The following is a 26,444-nucleotide window of genomic DNA, read 5'->3' on the forward strand; positions in this document are numbered from 1 at the left end:
GTCCTTAAAACCCGAGCCATAGACTTTTTACGGCTCGGGTTTTAACTTGCTGCCCGCGCGATCGGGCAGCTGAATGTCGGGTCTCCGGCTGTCAGTGACTGCCGGGGACCCTGAGGAGAAGATAGAAGCAGCTTTAGCTGCTTCTGTCTTCTCCGATGTCTTTTTACACAGCGCTCAATAAACGCTGTGTATAGGAATAGAGGCAGCAGCAGCGGCGCTGTCTCTATTCCTCCCGGTGATCATGTGACTGGTCACATGATCGCCGGGTGCCGTTACTTACAGACTGCTGCTGGGTCTGACAAGACCCAGAACAGCCCTATTAGTGACAATCGTCACTATGAGAGGGCTGATTTCCCCTGTAACTGGGGCTGCTGTGCAGCCCCAGTTACAGTGGAAAAACATGGTGTAAAAGAAAGAAAAAAAATATATAAAGTTCCCCAAAGGTCTTTTTTGACCTTTGAGGGACAGACCATAGTAATAAAAAAATAATAAAGTAAAGTGCAAAAAAAATGAAATAATAAATACACATAAAATACCCACCCCAAAAAAAACAGTTCCCCCCGCCAATCATTGTTGTAACGCTAGCGCTGACCCAATTACCCTAATATAGACATGTAATATATTAAAATTTACGGTAGACAATGACGATCACAAATAAAAGGTCTATTTTAGGGTAAAACTATGTTATTACCCCAAAAAAATAGCTGAAACGTAAAAAAGCTTATTTTTTTACTATTATTTTCAAACTTTATGAATAAAAATTCTAAAATAGCAAAAAAGGTGTGTATAAAACCGATAAAAAAAGAAACCTGCATTGTCTACGGAAAAAACGTCGCAAAAATCACGTCGTTAGCCCAACAAATAAAAAAGTTATAGCCATTTAACTAACGCGTGCTAAAAAGGGCTAAACGATGTCTGGTCCTGAAGGCTCAAAATAGCCCGGTCCTGAACTGGTTAAGGGGTTAAAGAGGCTCTGTCACCAGATTTTGCAACCCCTATCTGCTATTGCAGCAGATCGGCGCTGCAATGTAGATTACAGTAACGTTTTTATTTTTAAAAAACGAGCATTTTTGGCCAAGTTATGACCATTTTTGTATTTATGCAAATGAGGCTTGCAAAAGTACAACTGGGCGTGTTGAAAAGTAAAAGTACAACTGGGCGTGTATTATGTGCGTACATCGGGGCGTGTTTACTACTTTTACTAGCTGGGCTTTCTGATGAGAAGTATCATCCACTTCTCTTCAGAACGCCCAGCTTCTGGCAGTGCAGATCTGTGACGTCACTCACAGGTCCTGCATCGTGTCGGCACCAGAGGCTACAGATGATTCTGCAGCAGCATCAGCATTTGCAGGTAAGTAGCTACATGGACTTACCTGCAAACGCCGATGCTGCTGCAGAATCAACTGAAGCCTCTGGTGCCGATGTGTCCGACACGATGCAGGACCTGTGAGTGACGACACAGCGTGATCTCTGGAGAACACGGCTGTGTCTGCACTGCCAGAAGCTGGGCGTTGTGAAGAGAAGTGGATGATACTTCTATACACAACGCCCAGCTAGTAAAAGTAGTAAACACGCCCCGATGTACGCACATAATACACGCCCAGTTGTACTTTTACTTTTCAACATGCCCAGTTGTACTTTTGCAAGCCTCATTTGCATAAATACGAAAATGGTCATAACTTGGCCAAAAATGCTCGTTTTTTAAAAATAAAAACGTTACTGTAATCTACATTGCAGCGCCGATCTGCTGCAATAGCAGATAGGGGTTGCAAAATCTGGTGACAGAGCCTCTTTAATATATACTCATTCATGAATTTTATAGTGCCTGAGGAAGGTCAAGGATATGATCAAATAGGATCTAATTGTAAGAAATATACTAGTCCTTCTCAATGAATTAGAATATCATCAAAAAGTGAATTTATTTCAGTAATTCAGTTCAAAAAGTGAAACTCCTATATTATATAGATTAATTACACACAGTGATCCATTTCCAGCATTTTTTTCTTTTAATGTTGATGATTATGTCTAAGTGTATGTTCACACGGTTAGCCAAAAACTTCTGAAAATCAGTGGTCAATCAGCTCCTGATTTTCAGACGTTTTTTAAGCCAACTCGCCTTTTTAAGGCTATGTTCACACGGAGTATTTTGGGGGAGGAATATCTGCCTCAAAATTCAGTTTGGAACTTTGAGGCAGATATTCCTCTCCCTGCACGCCGATTTTCGCTGCAATTATCGCGCCGTTTTTCGCCCGCGGCCATTGAGCGCCGCGGGCATAAAACAGCGAGATATACGCTTTCTCCTGCCTCCCGTTGAAGTCAATGGGAGGTCGGAGGCGGAAGCGCCCGAAGATAGGGCATGTTGCTTCTTTTTCCCGCGAGGCCGTTTTACTGCTCGCGGGAAAAAGACGCCGACGCCTCCCATTGAAATCAATGGGAGGCGTTCTCGGGCCGTTTCTGCCGAGTTTTGCGACGCGGTTTCCGCGTCAAAAAACTCGGCAAAATACCCCGTGTGAACATAGCCTAACAGTGTTTTTTACGGTCGTTTATGGAGCTGTTTTTCTATAGAGTCAATGAAAGACGGCTCAAGAGGTGACATGCACTTCTTATTCGCGGCCGTCTTTTTACGCGGCCGTTTTAAAAAACTGCCAAGTAAAAAAACGGCCCGTCGAAACAGAACGCCGTTTTTCCTATTGAAATCAATTGTAGATGTTTGGCGCCATTCTGCTTTCCGAATAGCCTGTGTGAACATACCCTAACAGTTAATGAAAACCCCAAATTTAGTCTCAGAAAATTAGAATATTATATAAGCCCAATTTCAAAAATGATTTTTAACACCGAAACGTAGGCCTACTGAAAAGTATGTCCGGTATATGCCCTCAATACTTGATCGAGGCTCCTTTTGCATGAATTACTGCATCAATGCGGCGTGGCATGGAGGCGTTCAGCCAGTGGCACTGCTGAGGTGTTATGGAAGCCCAGGTTGCTTTGATAGCGGCCGGTGTGAACGGCCCCATTGAAATAGATGAGTCCGTGTGACAGCCGTTGTTTTAACGTGTCACACGGATGAGATACACGCTCGTCTGAATGGGCCCTTAGGTGCGTATTTTACCCCTTCTACTTTGATATGGCTTAAATCCGCAGTGAACCTCCAGGGGGGGGGGGGGGTGTTAGGGCTTAAAGGGGTTTTCCAATAAGGGACATTTATCCACAGGATATGTCATAAATGTCAAATAGATGCGGGTCCAGCGTCTATCTCTAGAACGAGGCCCCATAAACACAGTTCTAGCTTTTTGTGCCCACGCTGACTACCGGCCACTTCCTGATTACATGGTCGGGAGTTCCGGAAACAGCGTAACTCACTAAGCTACGCTGTTTCCATAACTCCCGACCATGTAATCAGGAAGTGGCCGGGAGGCAACGTGAGCAGAAAAAGCTAGAACGGGATTTAGGGGGCCTCGTTCTAGACAGATGCAGGACCCAGAGGTGCGGCCCGCATCTATTTGACATTTATGGCATATCCTATGGATACGTCATAAATGTCTCTGATGGGAAAACCCCTTTAACGTTAAAAAAATTGCTGTGGCGCGCTTCATACGTTATCCCTCTTTGGGATAGTTGAAAGGTGAGTCATGTATATGGGTTATTTATGAGTACTATACCGTACATGTGCACTCTATGGCAGTAGGACATGGACACTGCATGGTGTCATGGGTGACAAGTGCATATGTACATCTAGTGATCCCACTTCTCCTGAAGCTGCGATGAGGTGAACGAGGGAAGATCTTTTTCAAACGTCAATGGCGGCAAACACTAGACACGCCCCTCTCCACTGGTCGGGCGGCGATGACCGTCAAGTTCTAGCTCGTTATCTGAGATACTGAGCTCGCTCCCCCCCTCTTAGTTCAACCCCTTCTTATCTGATATACAGGATGACAAGGGCGGAGAGTAACCTGGGCGGAGAGGAGAACACCCTCAAGCTGACCCTTCGCTTCTGAGTTGCGTTTACTTGGCAAGTGACCGCCAGAAGGAGGGCGCTCGTGCAGGACAGGTGTTTCTTGCTGCCTGACGCCGTCAGCATGCCCACTAACTTTACTGTCGTCCCAGTGGAGCAACAGGAGGATGCTGGGGAGCGAGACGCCGAGGCTGCGGGCCAGGAAGAGAGGATTGGCAATGGGCCGAAGTATCATAGCGAGGAGTCCTTATTGGGTAAGCGCACGAGAATGAGTTGTGTGTAAACACCCTGTGAAGTGGCATGTCTGACTGAACAATGAAGGGGACAGTACCCAGTGACGTCTCATCGGTGAGGAACCCCTCTGTGGGCACACGGTTTCACCTGACTGGGGTGTGACGTCACGGGCAGGCCACGCCTCGGCCGCTCTGTCAGTTGCATATCCAGCCTCACAGACATTTGCACTGTATTGATTTATGTGTTATTGCTGTTCACACGATGTGGTGTTTGAGGTGGAGAACAGCGGTTTTGGCAATGCTGATCTCTTCCGAATGTCCGCACGATGCTTTGCATCAATACAAACATATTTTAGTATATTTGACTCTTTCTCTAAAGCAACAGCGTTAGGCTCTGTTCACATCTGCGTTGGGTCCCGTTCTGACAATATGTAGTATTCACTTGTGTTTTTATTTAGCCCTCTTGCACACGACCAAGTGCCTTTTTTTTTTTTCACGGCATCCGAGTGCCACCTGATAGTTTTCACAGACTCCATTCCCTTTCGAGGGTTAATCGGGGTCAGTCACTCTCCGATCAGTGGAAAGATAGGACATGTCCACGAATCACCGACGGGACTCGGGCAGCACAAATGGGAACTGCTCAGAATTTGTTTACACATGTGTTTTTGCCAAAAATTTACCTCAAAACTCCCTCCAGATTTTTGTGGCAGATTTTGAAATGCAAGTGTTTTTTAGGACTTTTTTTTTATTTTTTTATTTTTTTTAAGCCATTTTATTTATTAGGCTGAGTTCACACGTCACGGATTTGTCGCAGATTTTGTTGCGGTTTTGATGCAGCTCTCACCCTTTTGCATTGCAAAGGGTAAAATCTGCGTCAAATCCGAGACGTGTGAACTCGGCCTTAATAGCAATGTCGCAAATGAAAAAAAAATTCAAACAAGTTACTTTATTTTTATTATATTTTCTTAGTTTTTTTTTTTGTGTATTTGTTTTATTTTTCCTTCAAAGTGTAAAGTATTACAAAATAAATAATAAATTGACATGTTCTCCTATGTTGGCCACCAGAGGGAGCACTTCCCAGAATTACAGCAAGGGACCTGATTCACAGCTGCTGCAAATGTAGGAGGGAGACTTACCCCCGGAAAAGGTGTCTTCAAATTGTCAACCACTCTCCAACTGCCATTTTTGTAGAGATTGTACAATGTAGCTGGCAGAAGCTGTAGAACACACCAAAAACGTGCAAAAAACATGTGAAAAACGCCTGTGTTTTAAAAAGGGCAGAAGACAGATGTCCGCTGTAGTCCTTTTTTTTTTTTTGCTTTTTTTTTTTTTCTTTCATATTAGTAACTTAATTTTTTTGTTTTGAAGGTTCCGCCGAACCTTTTGGACTATGTCGCTCTATGTCTATGTTTTTTTTAAATAAAATGGTTACCGAGGGTTGTGTGAGGGAGTTTTTATTTCAATCAAAAATGTATTTTGTAAGGGTGTATTTAGACAGTGCCATTTTGCCACGTTTTTGCTGCACGGCCGAAAACCGCATCTAAAAAATTGCCGTAGAAACGCATGCATTTTTCCATGTGCTTTTCGGCCACGTGGGAAAAATGCGGCAAAACCGCATTCTGTGTTTAAACTCTTAGGGGGGATTCACACGAACGTGTATTGGGTCCGTGCGTGCCGCGTGGTTTTCACGCGCCACGCACAGACCAATACAAGTCTATGGGGCAGTACAGACAGTCCGTGCTTTTTGCGCAGCGTTTGTCAGCTGCGCAAAAAGCGCGACATGCTCAATATCTCCGCGCATCACGCACCCATTGAAGTCAATGGGTGCGTGAAAACCACGCAGGTCGCACGGAAGCACTTCCGTGCGAACCGACTGAAACAGCGCACCAGCTGTCAAAAGGATGAATGTAAACTGAAAAGCACCACGTGCTTTTCTGTTTCCAAACATCCAAACGGAGTGTCTTTGAGATGAGCGAACCCGGACAACCGAACTGAACTTCACCGGGTTCGGCCGAACTCGTTTTGGCCGAACCAGGCAAAAAAATTTCCGGTACGCGGCGTCAGGAGAAAGTCACTGTCCAGGGTGCTGAAAGAGTTAAACTGTTTCAGCACCCTGGACAGTGACTTCCGATCCCAATATACATGAACCTGTAAAAAAAAAACTAAGTTCTGACTTACCGATAACTCCCGACTTCTTCCTCGAGTCTGACCTCCCGGGATGACAATTCAGTCCCAGTGACAGCTCCGGCCAATCACAGGCCAAGCACAGGCTGCAGCGGTCACATGGATTGCCGCGTCATCCAGGGAGGTGGGGCCCGATGTCAAGAGAGGCACGTCACCAAGGCAACGGCCGGGAGGGAAGTTCTCGGTAAGTACGAACTTTTTCTTTTTTTTTTTAACAGGTTTCTCGATATTGTGTTCGCCATTCGAGGGTGCTGAAAGAGTTACTGCCGATCAGTTAGCTCTGTCAGCACCTTGGACAGTGACGGGCGTCGACTAGCCTCATCTCTATGATGGCGGCTGCGCGAAAATCACGCAGCCGCGCATCATACACGGATGACACACGCAGCTGTCAAGTGGTTTTTGCGCGCGCAAAACGCCGCGTTGTTTGCGCTCGCAAAAACGCAACGTTCATCTGAATCTGCCCTTAGGCTGGGTTCACACGACCTATTTTCAGACGTAAACGAGGTGTATTATGCCTCCTTTTACGTCTGAAAATACGGCTCCAATACGTCGGCAAACATCTGCCCATTCATTTGAATGGGTTTGCCGACGTACTGTGCCGACGACCTGTCATTTACGCGTCGTCGTTTGACAGCTGTCAAAAGACGACGCGTAAAATTACAGCCTCGTCAAAAGAAGTGCAGGACACTTCTTTGGACGTTTTTGGAGCCGTTTTCTCAGACTCCAATGAAAACAGCTCCAAAAACGGACGTAAAAAACGCAGCGAAAACGGCACGAAAAACGCGAGTTGCTCAAAAAACGTCTGAAAATCAGGGGCTGTTTTCCCTTGAAAACAGCTCCATATTTTCAGACGTTTTTGGTCACTACTTGTGCACATACCCTTAGGCCCTGTTCACACAGTTTTTTTGCAGGCAGAAAAAAACAAAATCTGCCTCAGAATTCCTTTCTGCACTTTTTGTCCGTTTTTTGCTGGCAAAGAACGCTTGGAAACGAGTGCTGCGGGTTTCCTATTAATTTCAATAGGAGGTTAGAGGCGGAAGCTGTGCCAAGAAAGGACACTCCACTTTTTTTTTTTTTTTCTCCCACGAGTGGCCAAATCTGCCCGGGAGAAAGATGCCTCTACATCACATTGGAATCAATGGGTGATTTCGGGGGTTTTATGGTGCTGATTCCGATGCGGTTTCTGCACCAAAAATCTCTGTGTGAATAGGGAGTTATGTCTCTGTACTAAAATACTTTAGTATTAGCCAGTAAAAAGGATAGCAATAACCCCCCCCCCCCCCCCCCATTATTAGCCCAGTACCCACCGCCACCAGGGGTATCTGGAAGAGCCGGTTATAATCCAGTACCCGACCATCTGTAGAAATGGTCGGTTACCGGGGCGGCTGCAGGCTGGTATCATTAGTTTGGGAATGGCCAAAAACAGTGGCCCTTCCCACCCTGGTAATGCCAGCCTACTGCTGCTGTGTTGTATCTGGCTGGTTATGAAAATGAGGGGACCCCACGTCATTTTCGTAAATGGAAAAAAAAACCGATATGTGGTCCTTCCCATTTTTCATAACCAGCCAGATACAATAAAGCAGCTTCCGTCTAGCATTACCAGGGAGGGAAGGGAGACTGTTTTTGGCCATTCCCAGCCTCGTAATGTCAGCCTGCGGCCGCCCCAGTGCCTAGCCATCACTACAGATGGTCGGGTACTGGATTGTACCCAGCTCTTCCTGATACCCCTGGTGGCGGTGGGTAGCAGGGAAATAATGGGGGGGTTACTGCTAGCCTTTTTATTGGCTCACACTATGCCCCGCCTTAGTAATGGATGTCGTCAAACAGACAACTGCCGTTACTAAGACGCTAATAAAGCATTAAAAAACAGACATAAGAAAATATTTTTTTTTATTGAAATAAAAACACCCCCACATGACCCTCCTTAAAGAGGCTCTGTCACCAGATTTTGCAACCCCTATCTCCTATTGCAGTAGATCGGCGCTGCAATGTAGATAAGAGTAACGTTTGTTTTTTTTTTAAACAAAAACAAGCATTTTTGGCCAAGTTATGACCATTTTTATATTTATGCAAATGAGCCTTTCTTAAGTCCAACTGGGCGTGTATTGTGTGTGTGTGTACATCGGGGCGTTTTTACTACTTTTACTAGCTGGGCGTTGTGAATGGGAGTGTATGATGCTGACGAATCAGCATCATCCACTTCTCTTCGTTACCACCCAGCTTCTGGCAGTGCACAGACACACAGCGTGTTCTCGAGAGATCACGCTGTGACGTCACTTCCTGCCCCAGGTCCTGCATCGTGTTGGACGAGCGAGGACACATCGGCACCAGAGGCTACAGTTGATTCTGCAGCAGCATCAGCGTTTGCAGGTAAGTAGCTACATCGACTTACCTGCAAACGCCGATGCTGCTGCAGAATCAAATGTAGCCTCTGGTGCCGATGTGTCCTCGCTCGTCCAACACGATGCAGGACCTGGGGCAGGAAGTGACGTCACAGCGTGATCTCTCGAGAATACGCTGTGTCTGTGCACTGCCAGAAGCTGGGTGGTAACGAAGAGAAGTGGATGATGCTGATTCGTCAGCATCATACACTTCTATTCACAACGCCCAGCTAGTAAAAGAAGTAAAAACGCCCAGATGTTACACACACAATACACGCCCAGTTGTACTTTAACGTTAAACACGCCCAGTTGTACTTAAGAAAGCCTCATTTGCATAAATATAAAAATGGTCATAACTTGGCCAAAAATGCTAGTTTTAAAAAAAAAAAAAAAACAAAAAAAAAAACACGTTACTCTTATCTCCATTGCAGCGCCGATCTGCTGCAATAGGAGATAGGGGTTGCAAAATCTGGTGACAGAGCCTCTTTAACCTTTTTTTTTTTTTTTTTTAATTTATTTAAAAAAAAAAATGTAGCTCATCGCAGTAGTCTAACGAATCTACAATGTAGTCCAGTAGATCCAGCGGAACTTGCAAAATAATAAATGTTTAAGTTCGGAATATGAAAAATAAAAATACTAATACTCACCTACAGTAGAAGGCTGTCTTTTTCCCCTGCGCCGCAAAAGAATCTAGAGGTCAATGAACTGGGACGGAAACTAGAATGCGGCAGAAATACTAATAATTCTGGCGCATTATGGAGCGCTCTCTCCAACAAACCCCCCCCCCCCCCCCCCCCACACACACACACACACACACACACACACTCGCTCCAAAAAAACTAAAACCGCTGCACGCACGCGCGTATGTACCCTGCCACACAACCCCCCCAAACATGCAGCCGTGCCGAGTTCTTGAAAATGGTGAGGAATTTAAATATTTTAGAACATTGATAACTTTTGATCGTACCCTGATCACGTTTATTTGCATAAACCTGGAAAATCGCTTTAAAGGGATGTCTAATTTCACATGTATGGCAAGATTAGAGGAAGCTGACTGTTTAGAACCCCTTAATTCTTAATCTGATGTAACTTTTTAGAATAAGCAGTCATATGCATGTAAATGAGGTATAATAGTTCTGGCTATTATGACTTGTATCCTGCTCTCCTATCTCCCTCTATCACATATATGAAAGCTGCAACAGCATGGAGGAGATTAAATAGCCGTAATGAGAGGTGTAGCTGAGAATCCAGTACTGGGGTGAGAAATAACACTTAGGCCTTATTCACATGGACGTGTCCGTTTTGCGCATGCAAACAAGGCTGCGTTTTGCGCGCGCAAAAGCTCCGTGTGGCATCTGTATATGGTGCGTATCTGTCATTTTCGCGCAGCCAGCATCATTATGACACTCTGTATGTATATTTACAAACAGAAAAGCACATGGTGCTTTTCTGTTTTCATTCATTCTTTTTATTACTGTTGCACGAATCACGTGCGGCACCGGAAGTGCTTCCGTGCGCGATTTGCACGCGCACATTGACACGGGCAAGTATACGACATGCCATGAGTTTTACGCAGCGCACATACTCTGCGTGAAATTCACTGACAGTCTGAACGGCCCCATTCACTAACATACTGTAGGTCCGTGCGACGTCCGTGTGAATAAGGCCTAAGGGTATGTTCACACGGGCTATTTTCAGCTGTTTTTTGGGCCGTAAAAGTCCTGAAAAACGGCTGAAATATCGGAAAGCACAACATCTGCCCATTGATTTCATAGGGAAAAACGGCGTTCTGTTCCAATGGGGCGTTATTTTACGCCTCATTTTCAAATAAAGGAGCAGAAAAAGATGCCCCGTAAGAAGTGCATGTCACTTCTTGAGCCGTTTTTGGAGCAGTTTTTTCATTTATTCAATAGAAAAACAGCTCCAAAAAACTGTTGTAAAAAATGCTAGTTGCTTAACCCCCTCCCGCCGCTGCCCTTTTTCAGATTTTCATATTCGTTTTTTCCTCCCCACCTTCCAAAAGCCATAACTTTTTTTTTTTCCGTCCTATATAGTCCTATGAGGGCTTGGTTTTTGCGGGATGAGTTGTAGTTTTTGGTAGAAACCATTTATTTTGCCGTATAATGTACTAGGAAACGGGAAAAAAAATATTTGTGGGGTAGAAAATGAAAAAAACAGCGATTCCTCCATTGTTTTTTGTGCGCCGTTTTTTTACGGAATTCACTGGGCAATTAAAACAACATGTTGACTTTATTCTGCCGGTCATTACGATTACGGCGATACCAAATATATATAGTTTTTTTCTATATTTTACTACTTTTACAAGTAAAAACCTAACTGTAAAAAATAAAATGAGCCATAACTTTTTTTATTTTTCTGTCGATTAACTGGTATTGGGGCTTATTTTTTGTGGGATAAGCTGTAGTTTTTAATGATACAGTTTTGGGGTACATGCAACGTTTTGATGACTTTTTATTTATTTATTTTTTTTACGGCGTTCACCGTGCGTGTTAAATAATGATATATTGTAATAGTTCAGACTTTTACAGATGTGGCGATTAGCAATTATGCTTTGTTTTACCACTATGCTCTAGGGGGAAAATGGGAAAAGGTTTTTTTTTTTTTACATAAACGATTTAAATGCTGTGATAGATATTGACCTCGGCATTTAACGAGTTAAACGAGCGGGATCGCGCTAGAGCGTGACTCAGCTTGTTACTCTGAAGTGTCAGCTGTAACCTTCAGCCGACACCGGCATCGCATGGAGCAGGTTCACTCCGTGAGCCCGTTCCATACTTCCCCCTACCCGACTTTGGCTTATGGATACGTCAAATGTCGGGAAGGGGTTAAAAAATGGCTGAAAATCAGGAGCGGTTTTCCCTTGAAAACAGCTCCGTATTTTCAGCTGTTTTTTGTTAACCGTGTGAACATACCCTTACTGGGAAGCTACAGCACGTCATTTTTACTCTGCTCCTGCTTGCTCTCTCCATAGACTTGTATTAGCAGAGTCTTTCTCTCACGGCTTCCACCTCCTGCTCCCCTCTCCATAAACTTGTATAGGCAGGCAGTGAACCGACACACCCCACTGTCTGCAGTTAGTCAATTCTGCTCTGACTAGGGATGGATTTTGCAAGGCACAGCAGATTACAGGAAGGGAGACACCAAGTGGCAGTAACTTTATACAGAATGTGCATTAATAAAACTACATTTTAACAGTAAGTACATTACAAAGTTGTTCTATATCAGGTATACTATTAGATTGTTTGAAAAGTGTCCATTTAAAACACATTTATACTTTGAGATGACTATTCAGAATAAGCTATTATGTGTGTACATGAGGAATAATACTATTTCTGACTATCATGACTTGTATTCCACTTTCTTTTTTTTAAGCAGTTTTGCCCTCTGTTTCTATTTCTCAATTTTCTCTGAGCCAAATGGTGCAGCTTAAGGCGGAATTCACACGACAGGGTTTCCCGGCCGGGTGCCGGCCGTTCATAAATCGGCCGTCACCCGGCTGCATTAGGAACAATAGACCCCTAATGGCGCTATTCAGGCAACCGATTTTTTGACGGGCCGGGAAAACCGGCTGTCAAAAAATGGGACATGCCCTATTTTCGGCCGGGTACCTGGCCGCCCGGCTCGCATAGAAGTCTATGGGGCCGGGTAATACACAACCATCACCGGAATGTGTCCCGAGTGATGGCCGGATCTACCATCGCTCGTGCACTCTCTCCTCCTCACAGCGCAGAGTGCATGTGAGGAGGAGGAGGAGGGTCTTTTTTTGCTCCCTGTAGGAGTCGAAATCCCCAATCCCCGGCCGGGGATTGGGGATTCCGCTACAGGAGAAGTGAGTGACTACACTGTCCATATATGGACACAGTGACGTCACTCACTTCTGCAGCGGAATCCCCGACTCTATGGCGTGGGGATTCCGCTACAGGAGAAGTGCGTGACTACACTGTCCATATATGGACACAGTGACGTCACTCACTTCTGCAGCGGAATCCCCGACTCTATGGCCGGGGATTCCGCTACAGGAGAAGTGCGTGACTACACTGTCCATATATGGACACAGTGACGTCACTCACTTCTGAAGCGGAATTCCCGACCTGTGGCAGGGAATTCCTCTCCAGGAGAAGTCAGTGACTACATTGTCCATATATGGACATTGAAGTCAGTGACTTCTCCTGGAATGTGGGGGGGATGGGTGGCGTTACCTGCAGGGGGCTGTGTGGCATTACCTACAGGGGGCTATGTGGCATTACCTACAGGGGGCTGTGTGTGGCAACAAATTTAAATGAAATTCATCCGATTTTAAAACGGACAGGGAAAAAAACAGATGCAAATCGGGTCCAAATCGGCCGGTAAAAACAGCCCAGAACGGAATAGGAACGGATGCAAACCGGCCGGGAAAATCGGCCTTACTGCTATCATATCTTCTATACATTAAACCCACAGAGAAGGGGAATCCTACTCTCCTATCTCTATCTAATATATATATATATATATATATATATTATATATACACACACACACTACCGTTCAAAAGTTTAGGGTCACTTAGAAATTTCCTTATTTTTGCAAGAAAAGCACAGTTTGTTTTTTTTTTTTCAATGAAGATAACATTAAATTAATCAAAAATACACTCTATACACTGTTAATGTGCTAAATGACTATTCTAGCAGCAAACGTCTGGTTTTTAATGCAATATCTACATAGGTGTATAGAGGCCCATTTCCAACAACCATCACTCCAGTGTTCTAATGGTACATTGTGTTTGGTAACTGTGTTAGAAGGCTAATGGATGATTAGAAAACACTTGAAATCCCTTGTGCAATTGTTAGCACCGCTGTAAACCGTTTTGCTGTTTAGAGGAGCTATAAAACTGACCTTCCTTTGAGCTAGTTGAGAATCTGGATCATTACATTTGTGGGTTCGATTAAACTCTCAAAATGGCTAGAAAAAGAGAGCTTTCATGTGAAACTCGACAGTCTATTCTTGTTCTTAGAAATGAAGGCTATTCCATGCGAGAAATTGCCAAGAAACTGAAGATTTCCTACAACGGTGTGTACTACTCCCTTCAGAGGACAGCACACACAGGCTCTAACCAGAGTAGAAAGAGAAGTGGGAGGCCCCGCTGCACAACTGAGCAACAAGACAAGTACATTAGAGTCTCTGGTTTGAGAAATAGACGTCTCACAGGTCCTCAACTGGCAGCTTCATTAAATAGTACCCGCAAAACGCCAGTGTCAACGTCTACAGTGAAGAGGCGACTCCGGGATGCTTGCCTTCAGGGCAGAGTGGCAAAGAAAAAGCCATATCTGAGACTGGCTAATAAAAGGAAAAGATTAATATGGGCAAAAGCACACAGACATTGGACAGAGGAAGATTGGAAAAAAGTGTTATGGACAGACGAATCGAAGTTTGAGGTGTTTGGATCACACAGAAGAACATTTGTGAGATGCAGAACAACTGAAAAGATGCTGAAAGAGTGCCGTAAAGTGGGAGATTTGTACAAGGTAAAAGGGATTTTGAATAAGGAAGGCTATCACTCCATTTTGCAACGCCATGCCATACCCTGTGGACAGCGCTTGATTGGAGCCAATTTCATCCTACAACAGGACAATGACCCAAAGCACACCTCCAAATTATGCAAGAACTATTTAGGGAAGAAGCAGGCAGCTGGTATTCTATCTGTAATGGAGTGGCCAGCGCAGTCACCAGATCTCAACCCCATAGAGCTGTTGTGGGAGCAGCTTGACCGTATGGTACGCAAGAAGTGCCCATCAAGCCAATCCAACTTGTGGGAGGGGCTTCTGGAAGCATGGGGTGAAATTTCTCCCGATTACCTCAGCAAATTAACAGCTAGAATGCCAAAGGTCTGCAATGCTGTAATTGCTGCAAATGGAGCATTCTTTGACGAAAGCAAAGTTTGAAGGAGAAAATTATTATTTGAAATAAAAATCATTATTTCTAACCTTGTCAATGTCGTGACTATATTTTCTAGTCATTTTGCAACTCATTTGATAAATATAAGTGTGAGTTTTCATGGAAAACACAAAATTGTCTGGGTGACCCCAAACTTTTGAACGGTAGTGTATATATGCTGCAGCAGTACAATCGAGAACATGGGCAACTGTAACCTGATCAGAGTGAGTGAACAGTTTAGGATGGGGGAAAAGCCTGATAAGTAGAGGAAGAGGAATTTTTCTCTAATAAGCTATATGAAAAAGTTTCTTCTATTTGCTTATAGGCCGGGTTCACACACAGCGTAAATATTGCGGATTTTCCGCAACAGATTTAATTGTGGAAAATCCGCAGCCTATTACAGTATCAGCAAAGTGGATGAGATTTGACCAAATCTCATCTACACACTGAATAAAAACCAGCCGAAAAAACGCTCATAAATTACCTGCGTTTTTTTGTTTTTTTTATCCGCAGCATTTTAATTTAATCTTTGGAATCACTGGTTTTCTGTTTTCAATGGGGAGGCAGAACCCGCAACAAATAGATGTTGCGATTTTAGTGGAGGAAAAGCTGGGATTTAGCTGCAAAGATTTCATCTCAGAATTTTTTTTTATCGCACTTACCCACATCGCTCTGCGTCCAGTCCGGCCTCCAGGGATGACATTTCATGCCATGTGACTGTCATGGCTATGGGTAAGTATAGACTTTATTTTTATTTTTTTCTTACGTGCTGTTTTCAGCAGCAGACATTGTGGCCAAAAAATCCTCCACCATAATTTTGGTGTGGTTTTTTTTCTGGCCAGAATTCCCTGTGGGGTCCAGGGTCAATGTGCTGTGTACATTTTTACACAGCGTATCCACCCTGTGTGAACGTACCCATGCTATTTCAATTTATGCAAAGTTTGTTCAAAGTTGAATACCTATTTAAGCTATCTAGTCATGGAGGATCGGTGGAACTCCCCACGCAGGAGGACTTAAGAGACCCCGACTAGAAAATCATTGGCATATGTGTCCTTTTATGTCCTGACTTCAGTAGGTGACTCTGTTTTGCTTCATTTTTACCAGCTGTACCAGACATAAACCTTGATCTACCAGCTTATTTGGGGGCTGTCCCATGGCACTTTCCAAAAGAGCCCGAGCTTGATGCCTATATGGCTCCTGGGATCGCAGGTCAACAGACTCCAAGTTATGCTGGACAGGCAGCACTTTCTTCCGGTCTGTTTTTCTAAAGTACGTAAATTTGTCCAAAAATTTCCTTTCGTTTAGATTATATAGATGACGCTGAATTGACTACGTCATTTAACCCTTTCACGCACCTGGGCTCCCTCTGTACCCAATTGGCCCCCCTGCAAGCCATCGCGGGGTGCTGATGGTTGCTATGGCAACCATGAAGCCTAATAATAGCCTCCTGGTTAGCCATATATGTAAGCCTTTTAGGCAATGCCGAAGGCAGGACCTAATAAGATGTCAGTGAAAATCGGCTAGGTCCATGAATTTTTTTTTGAAAAAGGATATAATTTTCTAAAGCATTGTGATGTACCCAAAAAGTAAAAGAAAAAGGGTTAACCCCTTAAAGACGCAGCCTTGTTTTGGCCTTAAAGGCATGGTGTTCCCCGAAAAACATGTTTTTTTTTTAAAAATTAAACATTTAGTGTGTGGGTGATTAAACATGGTTCAAATTTTTTTTATTTTTTTCACGAGTCAGGAAATAGTCAGGAAATATTATAAATTAATTCTAATTTATAATACTACCCATTTTTGGTCACTAGATGGAGCTAGTTCCCAAAATTGCAGCATTGCAACATTGGGTTAAAAGCCCTCGCTCTAGTGAGCTCTCAGCATCCCCCCCTCCTTTATCCTGGCTAGTGCCGGGATAAACGAGGGGTTTGAAAGGTTTAACCTCCTACACTGTGTGTCGCCATTTTTTGAGGTAACCCACAGTGTAGTAGGTTTACATACAGTAGTAAACACACACAAACACTAACATACATTGAAATGTCTTACCTGCTCCTGCCGCCGCGGCTCCCTCCGGCCCGTCCGCTCCCTTTGCTGCCGCTGTTCCATGTGCACAAGTCCGGAAGCCGCGACCGGAAGTAGTAATATTACAGTCCGGCCGCGACTTCCGGTCCACAGGAAAATGGCGCCGGACGGCGCCAATTTCGAATAGGACTGTGTGGGAGCGGCGCATGCGCAGTTCCCACACAGACGCCGTACACGGACGTGAATGGGACGGGAGCCGTTCACAGTCCCTATGGGACTGTGGCTGCCGTACTCCATGTCTGTGTGTGTCGTTAATCGACACACACAGAAATGGAACAAAAAATGGCAGCCCCCATAGGGAAGAAAAAGTGTAAAAATAAGAAAAAGTAAAACACAAACGAATAAAAACGTTTTTATTAAAGCACTAACATCTTTAACATATAAAAAAAATTATTTGCCATGACACTGTTCCTTTAAGGCTCAGAGCCCATTTTTCAAATCTGAGATATTTCACTTTATGTGGTAATAACGTCGGAATGCTTAAACCTATCCAAGCGATTCTGAGATTTGTTTTCTCATGACACATTGGGCTTTATGTTGGTGGTAAAATTTGGACGATCTATTTAGTGTTTATTGGTGAAAAATTGCAAAATTTAGAGAAAATTTCTAAAAAATAGCATTTTTCAGAATTTAAATGCATCTGCTTGTAGAACAGACGGTTATACCACCCAAAATAGTTACTAGTTCACATTTCCCATATGTCTACTTTAGATTGGCATCGTTTTTTGAACATTCTTTTATTTTTCTTGGACGTTACAAGGCTTAGAACATAAACAGCAATTTCTCATATTAAGAAAATTTCAAAAGCCTTTTTTTTTTTTTTAAGGTACCTGTTCAGTTCTGAAGTGGCTTTGAGGGGCCTATGTATTAGAAAACCCCATAAAACACCCCATTTTCAAAACTAGACCCCTCAAAGTATTCAAAACGGCATTTAGAAAGTTTATTTAACCCTTCAGGCATTTCACAGAAATTAAAGCAAAGTAGAGGTGAAATTTGCAAATGTAATTTTTCTTGCTGAATTTTAATTGTATTCAATTTTTTTTCTGTAACAGAGAAGGTTTTACCATAGAAACACTACTAAATATGTATTGTCCAGATTCTGCAGTTTTTAGAAATGTCCCACATCTGTCTCTAGTGTGCTCGTGGACTAAAACACAGACCGCAGAAGCAAAGAAGCACCTAGTGCATTTTGAGGCCTCTATTTTATTAGAATATATTTTAGGCAGCATGCCAGGTTTGAAGAGGTGTTGAGGTGCCAAAACAGTATGAATCCCCCAATAGTGACCCCATTTCGGAAACTACACCCCTCAAGGAATTAATTTATGGTTGTTGTTACCATTTTGACCCCCACAGTTTTTACACAGCACGTATTTGAATTGGGCTGTGAAATTAAAAAAAATGACATTTTTTCCAATAAGATGTCATTTTTGATAAAAATGTCTTATTTTCACAGGGCACAAAATACTCAATTTTGTTGCCCAATTTGTCTTGAGTGCAGCAATACCCCATTTGTGGCGATAAACAGCCGTTTGGGCCCATGGGTGGCCTCAGAGCGCTGTGTGTTCTTTGGAGTGCAGATTTTGCTGGATTGGTTTTCGGGTGCCATGTCGCATTTTCAGAGCCCCAGAGGTATCAAAGCAATGGAAACCCACCAGAAGTGACCCCATTTTGGAAACTACACCCCTCAAGGAATTAATTGACTGCTAATGTGACCATTTAGACCCCATAGTTTCTTTACAGAACTTATCTGAATTGGGCTGGGAATTTAAAAATATATAATTTTTTTTCCAATAATATGTAGTTTTAGCTCCAAATATCTTATTTTCACAAGAAATAAAATACCCCATTCTGTTGCCCAATTTGTCCTGAGTGCAGCAATGCCCAATTTGTGGTGATAAACTGACGTTTGGGCCCATGGGAGGGCTCGGAAGGAAAGGACCACCATTTGGCCTACTGGGGATTTTCTGGTGCGAAGTCATGTATGCAGAAGCCCCTGAGGTACCAGTACAGTTGAAACCCCCAAGAAGTGTCCCTGTTTTAAAAACTGCACCCCTTAAGGCATTCATCTAGAGGTTTAGTGAACATTTTTACCGGGACATACACCCCATAAACTGTAATGTGGGTTCTCACGGGTATGGCAATACCCTCAATGTGGCTGTTATCAGCTGCCTGGGCACACGGCTGGGCTCAGAAGGGAAAGATGAGGGGGATAAGATGTGCGGAGTGCATCAGGGTAAGTAAAATTGTGGTAGATTAAAAATCAAAGGCTGTATGATTCATTTTGAAGCACTCTTTCATACGGAGCCTTAGTTTTTCGGGACACGTGTCACATTGATATATTGTGTCATCCTTTATCCCCTTCTTATAGCAGACTTTGTACCTCTTGACTTTTTCCTTTCTTGCCAGTTTGGGGAACATCTCCTGGAAAGTGTTGCCCTGGTACGATGCGTGTGGCCCCGTTTCCAGAAGTACTGGGTGCCCCCCCTTCTTGGTCCCTAAAAATTAGTTTCTTGATAACCACCTCTTCAAATTCCCGGAAAGTTCCCGTCTGGCCTGCACATCGACGTAGCACGTACTTATTGTACAATGCCATCAGTATGATGTGCACGGCCAGCTTCTTATACCACACCGCATGGCGCTGTAGGGCTTCAGGACTTGATCTGACTAAGTCCACCCCTCCCATGTACCTATTGTAGTCCAGGATGCAGTCTGGTTTGGGGGTCTCTGTACTAGTACCTTGTACAGGTACATGGGTACTGGTGTGACAACTCTTTTGTCCTTGTACGTGACACACAATATGTTGCTGCTAGAATGTGCCCTGCTCTCACCCCTTCTGAGTATTTGCCCATGCAGAGTCTTAGGGAGGCCTCTCGGATTTCTTCTAGCAGTGCCGCATGCCGCAGGACTTCTGGAAGCGAGGCACTTGAAGAGTGGGACGCTGGTATAAAAATTATCCAGGTAGAGTTGGTAACCCTGGTCCAGCAGTGGGTGCACCAAATCCCACACAATTTTTGCATTAACTCCCAGTAAGGGGGGGGATAAATAAAAAGAAAAAACCACGGCGCCACCTTGTGCAGATCAATTGGTAAAGGTGAGACAGTGCGGCAAGAAAATTGCTCACCTGGAAAAAGAGTTTTTAAGGCATGTAAATATAAGCCACAGTGCTGCTGCCAGATCCGAGTCGGTGACCAGAAGGGACCGCTTGAGTAGGGATAGTTGCAGGAGAAAAAGTTGGATCATTCCAGGGGCGCTGCTGTGTGGTGGGAATAAAGGGAGCGATATCCAGAGGTATTGGTAAGTTCAGTTTATTTGAACAAGTTGGCTAACTTGTTCAAATAAACTGAACTTACCAATACCTCTGGATATCGCTCCCTTTATTCCCACCACACAGCAGCGCCCCTGGAATGACCCAGTAAGGGGGGGGGGCATTCTGGTGTCCTTCCCTTCATATATCCTAAATTTGTAGGTATACCCTGATGCACTCGCACAGCTTGTACATCTTCACGCCGTACCTTGCCCTCCTACCTGGCAGGTACTGGCGGAATTGAAGCCTCCCTTTAAAATGTACCAAGGACTCCTCAATAGAAATACACTTCTCGGGGGTGTATGCTTGGGAAAACCGGGCACTGAAACGGTCTAATAGGGGTCTCCGTTTATACAAACGGTCAAAACTGGGGTCGTCTTAGAGTAGGCAATGCTCATTAGGAGAAGCGAAGTATTGCCTCATTTTTATTTTTTTTTAGGCTCCAGTTCAGTTCTGAAGTTGCTTTGAGGGGCCTATATATTAGACACCCCATTTTAGAAACTAGACCCCTCAAAGTGTTCACAACAACATTTAGAAAGTTTATGAACTCTTTAGGTGTTTCACAGGAATTTAGAGCAAAGTAGAGGTGAAATTTACATGTTTATTTTTGTTAGAAAATCCTTTTTATACCATTTTTTTTTTTCTATAACGCAAAAGGTTTTACCAGAGAAATGCAACTTAATACGTATTGCCCATATTCTGCAGTTTTGAGAAATATCCCACATGTGGCCCTAGTACGGTAATGGACTGAAGCACCGGCCTCCGAAGCAAAGAGCACCTAGTGGATTATGAGGCCTCTTTTTTTTATTAGGCACAGTGTCCGGTTTGAAGAGGTCCTGTGGTGCCAAAACATTGGAAACCCCCTCAAAAGTGACCCCATTTTGGAAACTAGACCCCTTGAGGAATTCATTGTAGTTTTCTTGGGGTGCATGCAGCTTTTTGATCAGTTTTTATTCTATTTTTAGGTGGCGTGGTGACTAAAAAACAGCAATTCTACTATTTTTTTTTTTTTTATTCTATTTTTTTTACAGCGTTCACCGTGCGCTATAAATGACACATTCACTTTATTCTGCGGGGCGATACGATTACGGCGATACCATATGTTTATAGTTTTTTTTAATGTCTTATGGCGCTTGCACAATAAAATACGTTTTGTAAGAAATCATTCACTTTTTGTGTTACCATATTCTAAGAGCCAGAACTTTTTTATTTTTCCATCAATAAAGCCGTGCGAGGACTAATTTTTTGCGTAACGAACTGTAGTTTCGATCAGGACTCTTCTTTTTTTTTATTCCATTTTTTGGGAGGTGAAGTGACCAAACAATTGTGATTCTGGTACGGTTTATTATTATTTTCTTTTACGGCGTTCACCGTGCAGGATAAATAACTAAATAATTTTGTAGTTCAGGCCGTTACGGATGCGGCAATACCAATTATGTATAGTTTTATTTGTTTATTTTTATTAATAATAAAGGACTGATAAGTGAAAAAGGGGGATTTTTATTTTCTTATTTTTACACCTTTTTTTTTTTTTTTTTTACTTTATTACTTTGTCCCACTAGGGGATTTGAGGGCAGGAGGCCCTGATCGCTATTCTAATACACTGCACTACATGTGTAGTGCAGTGTATTACAGCTGTCGGCTACTCACTGACAGCAAGCATAGTGGGTCCTGACTTTGTCAGGACCCACTAGGCTTCCGTCTATGGCATAGCCGGACGCCATTGTTTGGTGTCCGGTTACCATAGTCACCATCGCCGGCCGCTATCGTGCAGCAGGCCGACGATGGTAGCTTAACCCCTAAAAAGCCGCGATCTCTATTGAACGCGGCTTTTAAGGGGTTAATCAGCGGGGACACAGCGATCGGTCCCCGCTGTAGGAGCTGTGACAGCTGCTGTACGAGACAGCAGCTGTCACAGCTCCTGTATGTGTCGGGAGGATGACCGAAAGGGCCGTTACTCCCGAGACGTGCGATTAGGTCATGGAGCGCGAACGATACAGCTACCATGACCTAATAGTACGTCCAGGGGTTAAAATAGTTGTCAAAATCTAGTAGACAAAGGGTAAATCAAATTTAATTTATAGTTAAAGTTAAAAGTATAAAAAAATTATTTGAAAGTTTTATTCCATTCTTGCAGTTTGTAATCATAACTAAACCGTGTTGACCTAAATTTTTCATCAAAAAGTACAATATGTGACTACAAAATGTCAGAATTTCTTAGATATGTAATGCCATCAGCGAGTTATTCCCAGATCAAGTTACACATATCCGGTTTCAAAAATCTGGATTTGTCCTAAAGCTCTAAAATACTTTAGTCCTGAAGAGGTTTATTATGATGTCAATGGACATACTAAAGATTACACATGGAACCTTTTTGATCTGTACAAAAATAATCGTACATTGCTGCCAATACTACCCAGTGTACATCCTGTGCCATGTATGCTCTCCTTGAACAGCCGTTTGAGTGACCATACTGCTTTGCAGGGTGTGTGAGAATTGCCCATTTGGAAGCCCAGATTCTGGATCTAAATGAGCAACTTTCAACACTGCGAACAATTGACAACATGGAGGGGAGTTTTCTGTTCACTGAGCAAGCACTCACTGGGGCAGATGCAGGGGAGGATGGTGGCATGAAGGCTGTTGAGGCATCTAGTTGGGTAACAGAAGGTGGGGTGGAGGAAAGCGTCTCAGGGAGACTAGTTCTTATCTTGAACCCCCTTTAACATGCTTACCAAGTTGGTGAATAAGGGGGACCTCAGGTCAGTGGTAACACTGCTGCAGCTAGACACCTCCTCTTGCAATCAGGGTAATGCCTGCTCCAGTAAGGAGGGGAATGGGAGCATAGGAAATGCTAAACAGGTCCTGGTAGTGGAAAACTCTATTCTGTCACAGACCGGTAATCCCAGTTTGCTGTCCTCTGGGTGCTCGGATTCGGCAAATGGTGGATCGGATTGACAGATTATTGTGAGGGGCTGGTGAAGACCCAGCGGTCATGGCGCACATTGGCACAAATTACAAAGTTAGAGGTAGGTGGAAGGTCCTAAAACAAGATTTCTGGGACTTTGGTAACAAGCTCAGGGCAAGGACCTCAAATGCAGTATTTTCAGAAATCCATACGATGCGGGTGTCGGCTGTTTGTTACCATGGTCCATAGCGTCCGCAGCATTTAAATCGTTAGAGGCGGTCGCCCCCCTCTTTCTAACAGCTCATCGCGCCCCCCGCAACGCCATCTTTGTGCCTCCGGCAGGGCTTAATAGTTCCCGGTCAGAATCACGATATACTGCAATACATCAGTATTGCAGCATATCGTGCACGCGATCTAACGATCGCTGGTTGAAGTCCCCTAGGGGGAATAATAAAAGAAAAAAAGTTAAAATTAGTAAAATATTTTTTTATTTTTTTTTTTGTGTAAAAATAAATAAATATTAAAACTTCAAAAAATTCTCCCGTTTCCCATTTTCCCCCTATAAATAATAAGCATAATTGGTATCGCCACGTCCGTAAAAGTCTGAGCTATTACAATATATCATTATTTAACCCGCACGGTGAACACCGTAAAAAAATTGTAAATGCCAGAATCTCTCTTTTTTTGGGTCACCTAATCTCCCACAAAAAAGGAAATAAAAAGTGATCAAACCGTCGCATTTACACCAAAATGGTATTCTTAAAAACGACAGCTTATCCCGCAAAAAATAAGCCCTCATACCACTTAATCGACAGAAAAATAAAGTTATGGCTCTCAGAATTTGGCGACACACAAAATATTTTTTTTTCTTTTTTACACTTCGGTTTTTACTTGTAAAAGTAGTAAAACATAGAAAAAACTATATATATTTGGTATCGCCGTAATAATATTGACCCACAGAATAAAGTTAACATGTTGTTTTAATTGCACAGTGAATTCCGTAAAAACGGCGCCAAAAAAACAATGGAGGAATCGCTGTTTTTTCATTTTCTACCCCACAAATAATTTTTTCCCCGTTTCCTAGTACATTATATGGCAAAATAAATGGTGCTACGAAAAACGACAACTCGTCCTGCAAAAATCAAGCCCTCATATTACTATATCGATGGAAAAATAAAGACGTTATGGCTTTTGGAAGGTGGGGAGGAAAAATCTAAAATGAAAAAGGGCTGCGGCGTGAAAGGGTTAATATGTATGCAGTGAACTGCTTTTGTTTATCAAATAACAACATCATGAGAATTTGTTTGTATTCTTGGTTATGTGACTTTTTTTTTTTATTATTTGAAAGGATTTACCTCTTATTAAAATTATTTTACCCCTCAGAGCATCAATTAGCTGCTTGAATTTGCTGGTATGTGATTTCCCTGCAGGCTTTTTGGCGTACGTAAGTGAACTAGGATTTTTGTTTAACATGAAGTTCATTTATGCTTAATAAGAGGATTAGACAAACAGCTGTATTATTTTAACTGCATTTGCTGTATCCAGAAATAATTTTTCTTTTAATTCCCTACTTCCAAAAAGCAAATCCTGAACTGATTAAATGACGAGTTTATTTAGGCTCTTTTGATTGCTGAACAAGTGTCCTGCTGTCCTTGCCAATGGCAAGTCATTGCTTAAGGCTGGATTCACATGAGCACATTACATCCGTAATGGACCGAACGTATTTTGGCCGCAAGTCCCGGACCGAACACATTGCAGGGAGCCGGGCTCCTAGCATCATAGTTTTGTACGACGCTAGGAGTCCCTGCCTCGCTGCAGGACAACTGTCCCGTACTGTAATCATGTTTTCAGTACGGGACAGTAGTTACACGGAGAGGCAGGGACTCCTAGCGTCGTACAAAACTATAATGCTAGGTGCCCGGCTCCCTGCACTGTGTTCGGTCCGGGAAATGCGGCCGAAATACGTTCCGTCCATTACGGACGTAATGTGCTCGTGTGAATCCAGCCTAAGAGTACACTACTAAGTGCTAATGAACACGGCAGAGCCCTGTGCACGGACACTGTGCGGCAGTGTACGGAGGCCGTTCGGCTTCCTATTATGGCGCCGCGTGCATCCATGGCTACGTCAAACTATAGAGCATCCCTCTATTTTCTATCTGTCTGATTCGTACAGTAGACTCCCCCTATTGCAGAGACCCCATGCACCTCTATAGAAGACTTATTACTTGTTGACACGCGGCAGATTTGTTGCAGAAATTTCTGTGACTGTAAATCTGTTTTATTCTTCTGAATAGGGTTTTTTCCTCAGCAGGTGTATGGATTTCTGCAAGTTCCATTCAGACAATTGGAACTTTTTTTTTTTTTTGCAGAAAATTTCTGCGCCCAAAATCTGTTCCATACTTTTGAATAGGGTTGTTTCTGCAGCAGTCGCCAAGTTTTCTTTCAAGCCCCATTTAAAAGAATATGATTTTCAGTCACAGAAATTTCTGCAACAAATCTGCCGCGTGTCCACTTCTGCAGCAAAATCCACAAGTGTTATGTGCGGATTTCACCCCTTCTACATTGTTCACCGCGGATTTCATGGTTTTCAATCAAAACAGAATGAGCATTTTGTAGATTTCAAAATCGGCAGCATACTCTGTTTTCCGTGCGGAAACCGTTTCCCGTCATGTGGATGAGATGTTTTTAAATTTCAACCTTTTGCCTGCAACAGTCTTCTGCTGCAGATTGTTCGGCTGCAAATCTGTACAGAAAATTCCCAACAAATCTGCTACGTGTGTAGTGTGCCTGACACTAATACAGAACAAAATGCTCTCCGACTTCAGACCAGTGTTGCAGTAAACATTACTCCTTTTTGTTTATTTAATTTTTACGGTTCCGTGTACCCACATTTCTACCCCTTCACTACTTTCGGTAGCGTGGCATGTCCAGGGCCAAGGGGTGAGGTAAGCCTCTCGCCTCAGGCAGTGCCCTGCTGCCTATCTGAGGGTGCGGCGGCTCCACTGAAACAAACTGCCGCCACCCCCTTCTGCACTATAAGGGTAAGTTCACATGGGGCGGATACCTTGTGTAAAGGTACACAGCATATCTGCCCCGATGGCTGCAGGGAATTCCGGGCGAAAACTTGCACCACAACTTGGTACAATTACTAGCGCTGGCAGAGCAAGGAACGTTCGTTCCTTGCCCTGCCATTCAGCGCTTTTCAATGGACCGCTTGCATCGTTCAGCGCCAGCAGCCCTGCCCAGAAGCGAGCAGGCCTACGTTTTTAGAGGACGGCGCAGGAACGGAATCAGGAGTTTGTAAAGTGTGTTTTATTTTTTAGTTAACAGTGTGAGTGGCATTATCTACAGTGGGGCACCTATACAGGCGACTACCTGGGGGCAGTATCTACAGGGGGCTATTTGTGGGCTGCTATCTGCAGGGAGATCTATGGGCGCCACTATCTACACAGGAGTCTATATAGGCCACTGTCTT

At 43.5% G+C, this 26,444-nt stretch overlaps 1 protein-coding gene across 1 annotated transcript in view; it reads left to right on the forward strand.

The window, feature by feature from the left end:
• The first annotated feature begins 3,830 nt into the window (after nt 1-3,830).
• The window catches only part of SLC12A7 (solute carrier family 12 member 7), a 352,177-nt gene continuing 329,563 nt past the window's right edge, over nt 3,831-26,444 (forward strand). The window contains exon 1 of the mRNA XM_075826873.1: nt 3,831-4,206. Coding sequence (XP_075682988.1) covers nt 4,077-4,206 — 130 coding nt within the window. The 5' untranslated portion in view covers nt 3,831-4,076. The remainder of the gene's footprint in view (nt 4,207-26,444) is intronic.

This window comes from Rhinoderma darwinii, chromosome 5 (assembly GCF_050947455.1).
Source record: "Rhinoderma darwinii isolate aRhiDar2 chromosome 5, aRhiDar2.hap1, whole genome shotgun sequence".
NCBI classification, from domain to species: domain Eukaryota; kingdom Metazoa; phylum Chordata; class Amphibia; order Anura; family Rhinodermatidae; genus Rhinoderma; species Rhinoderma darwinii.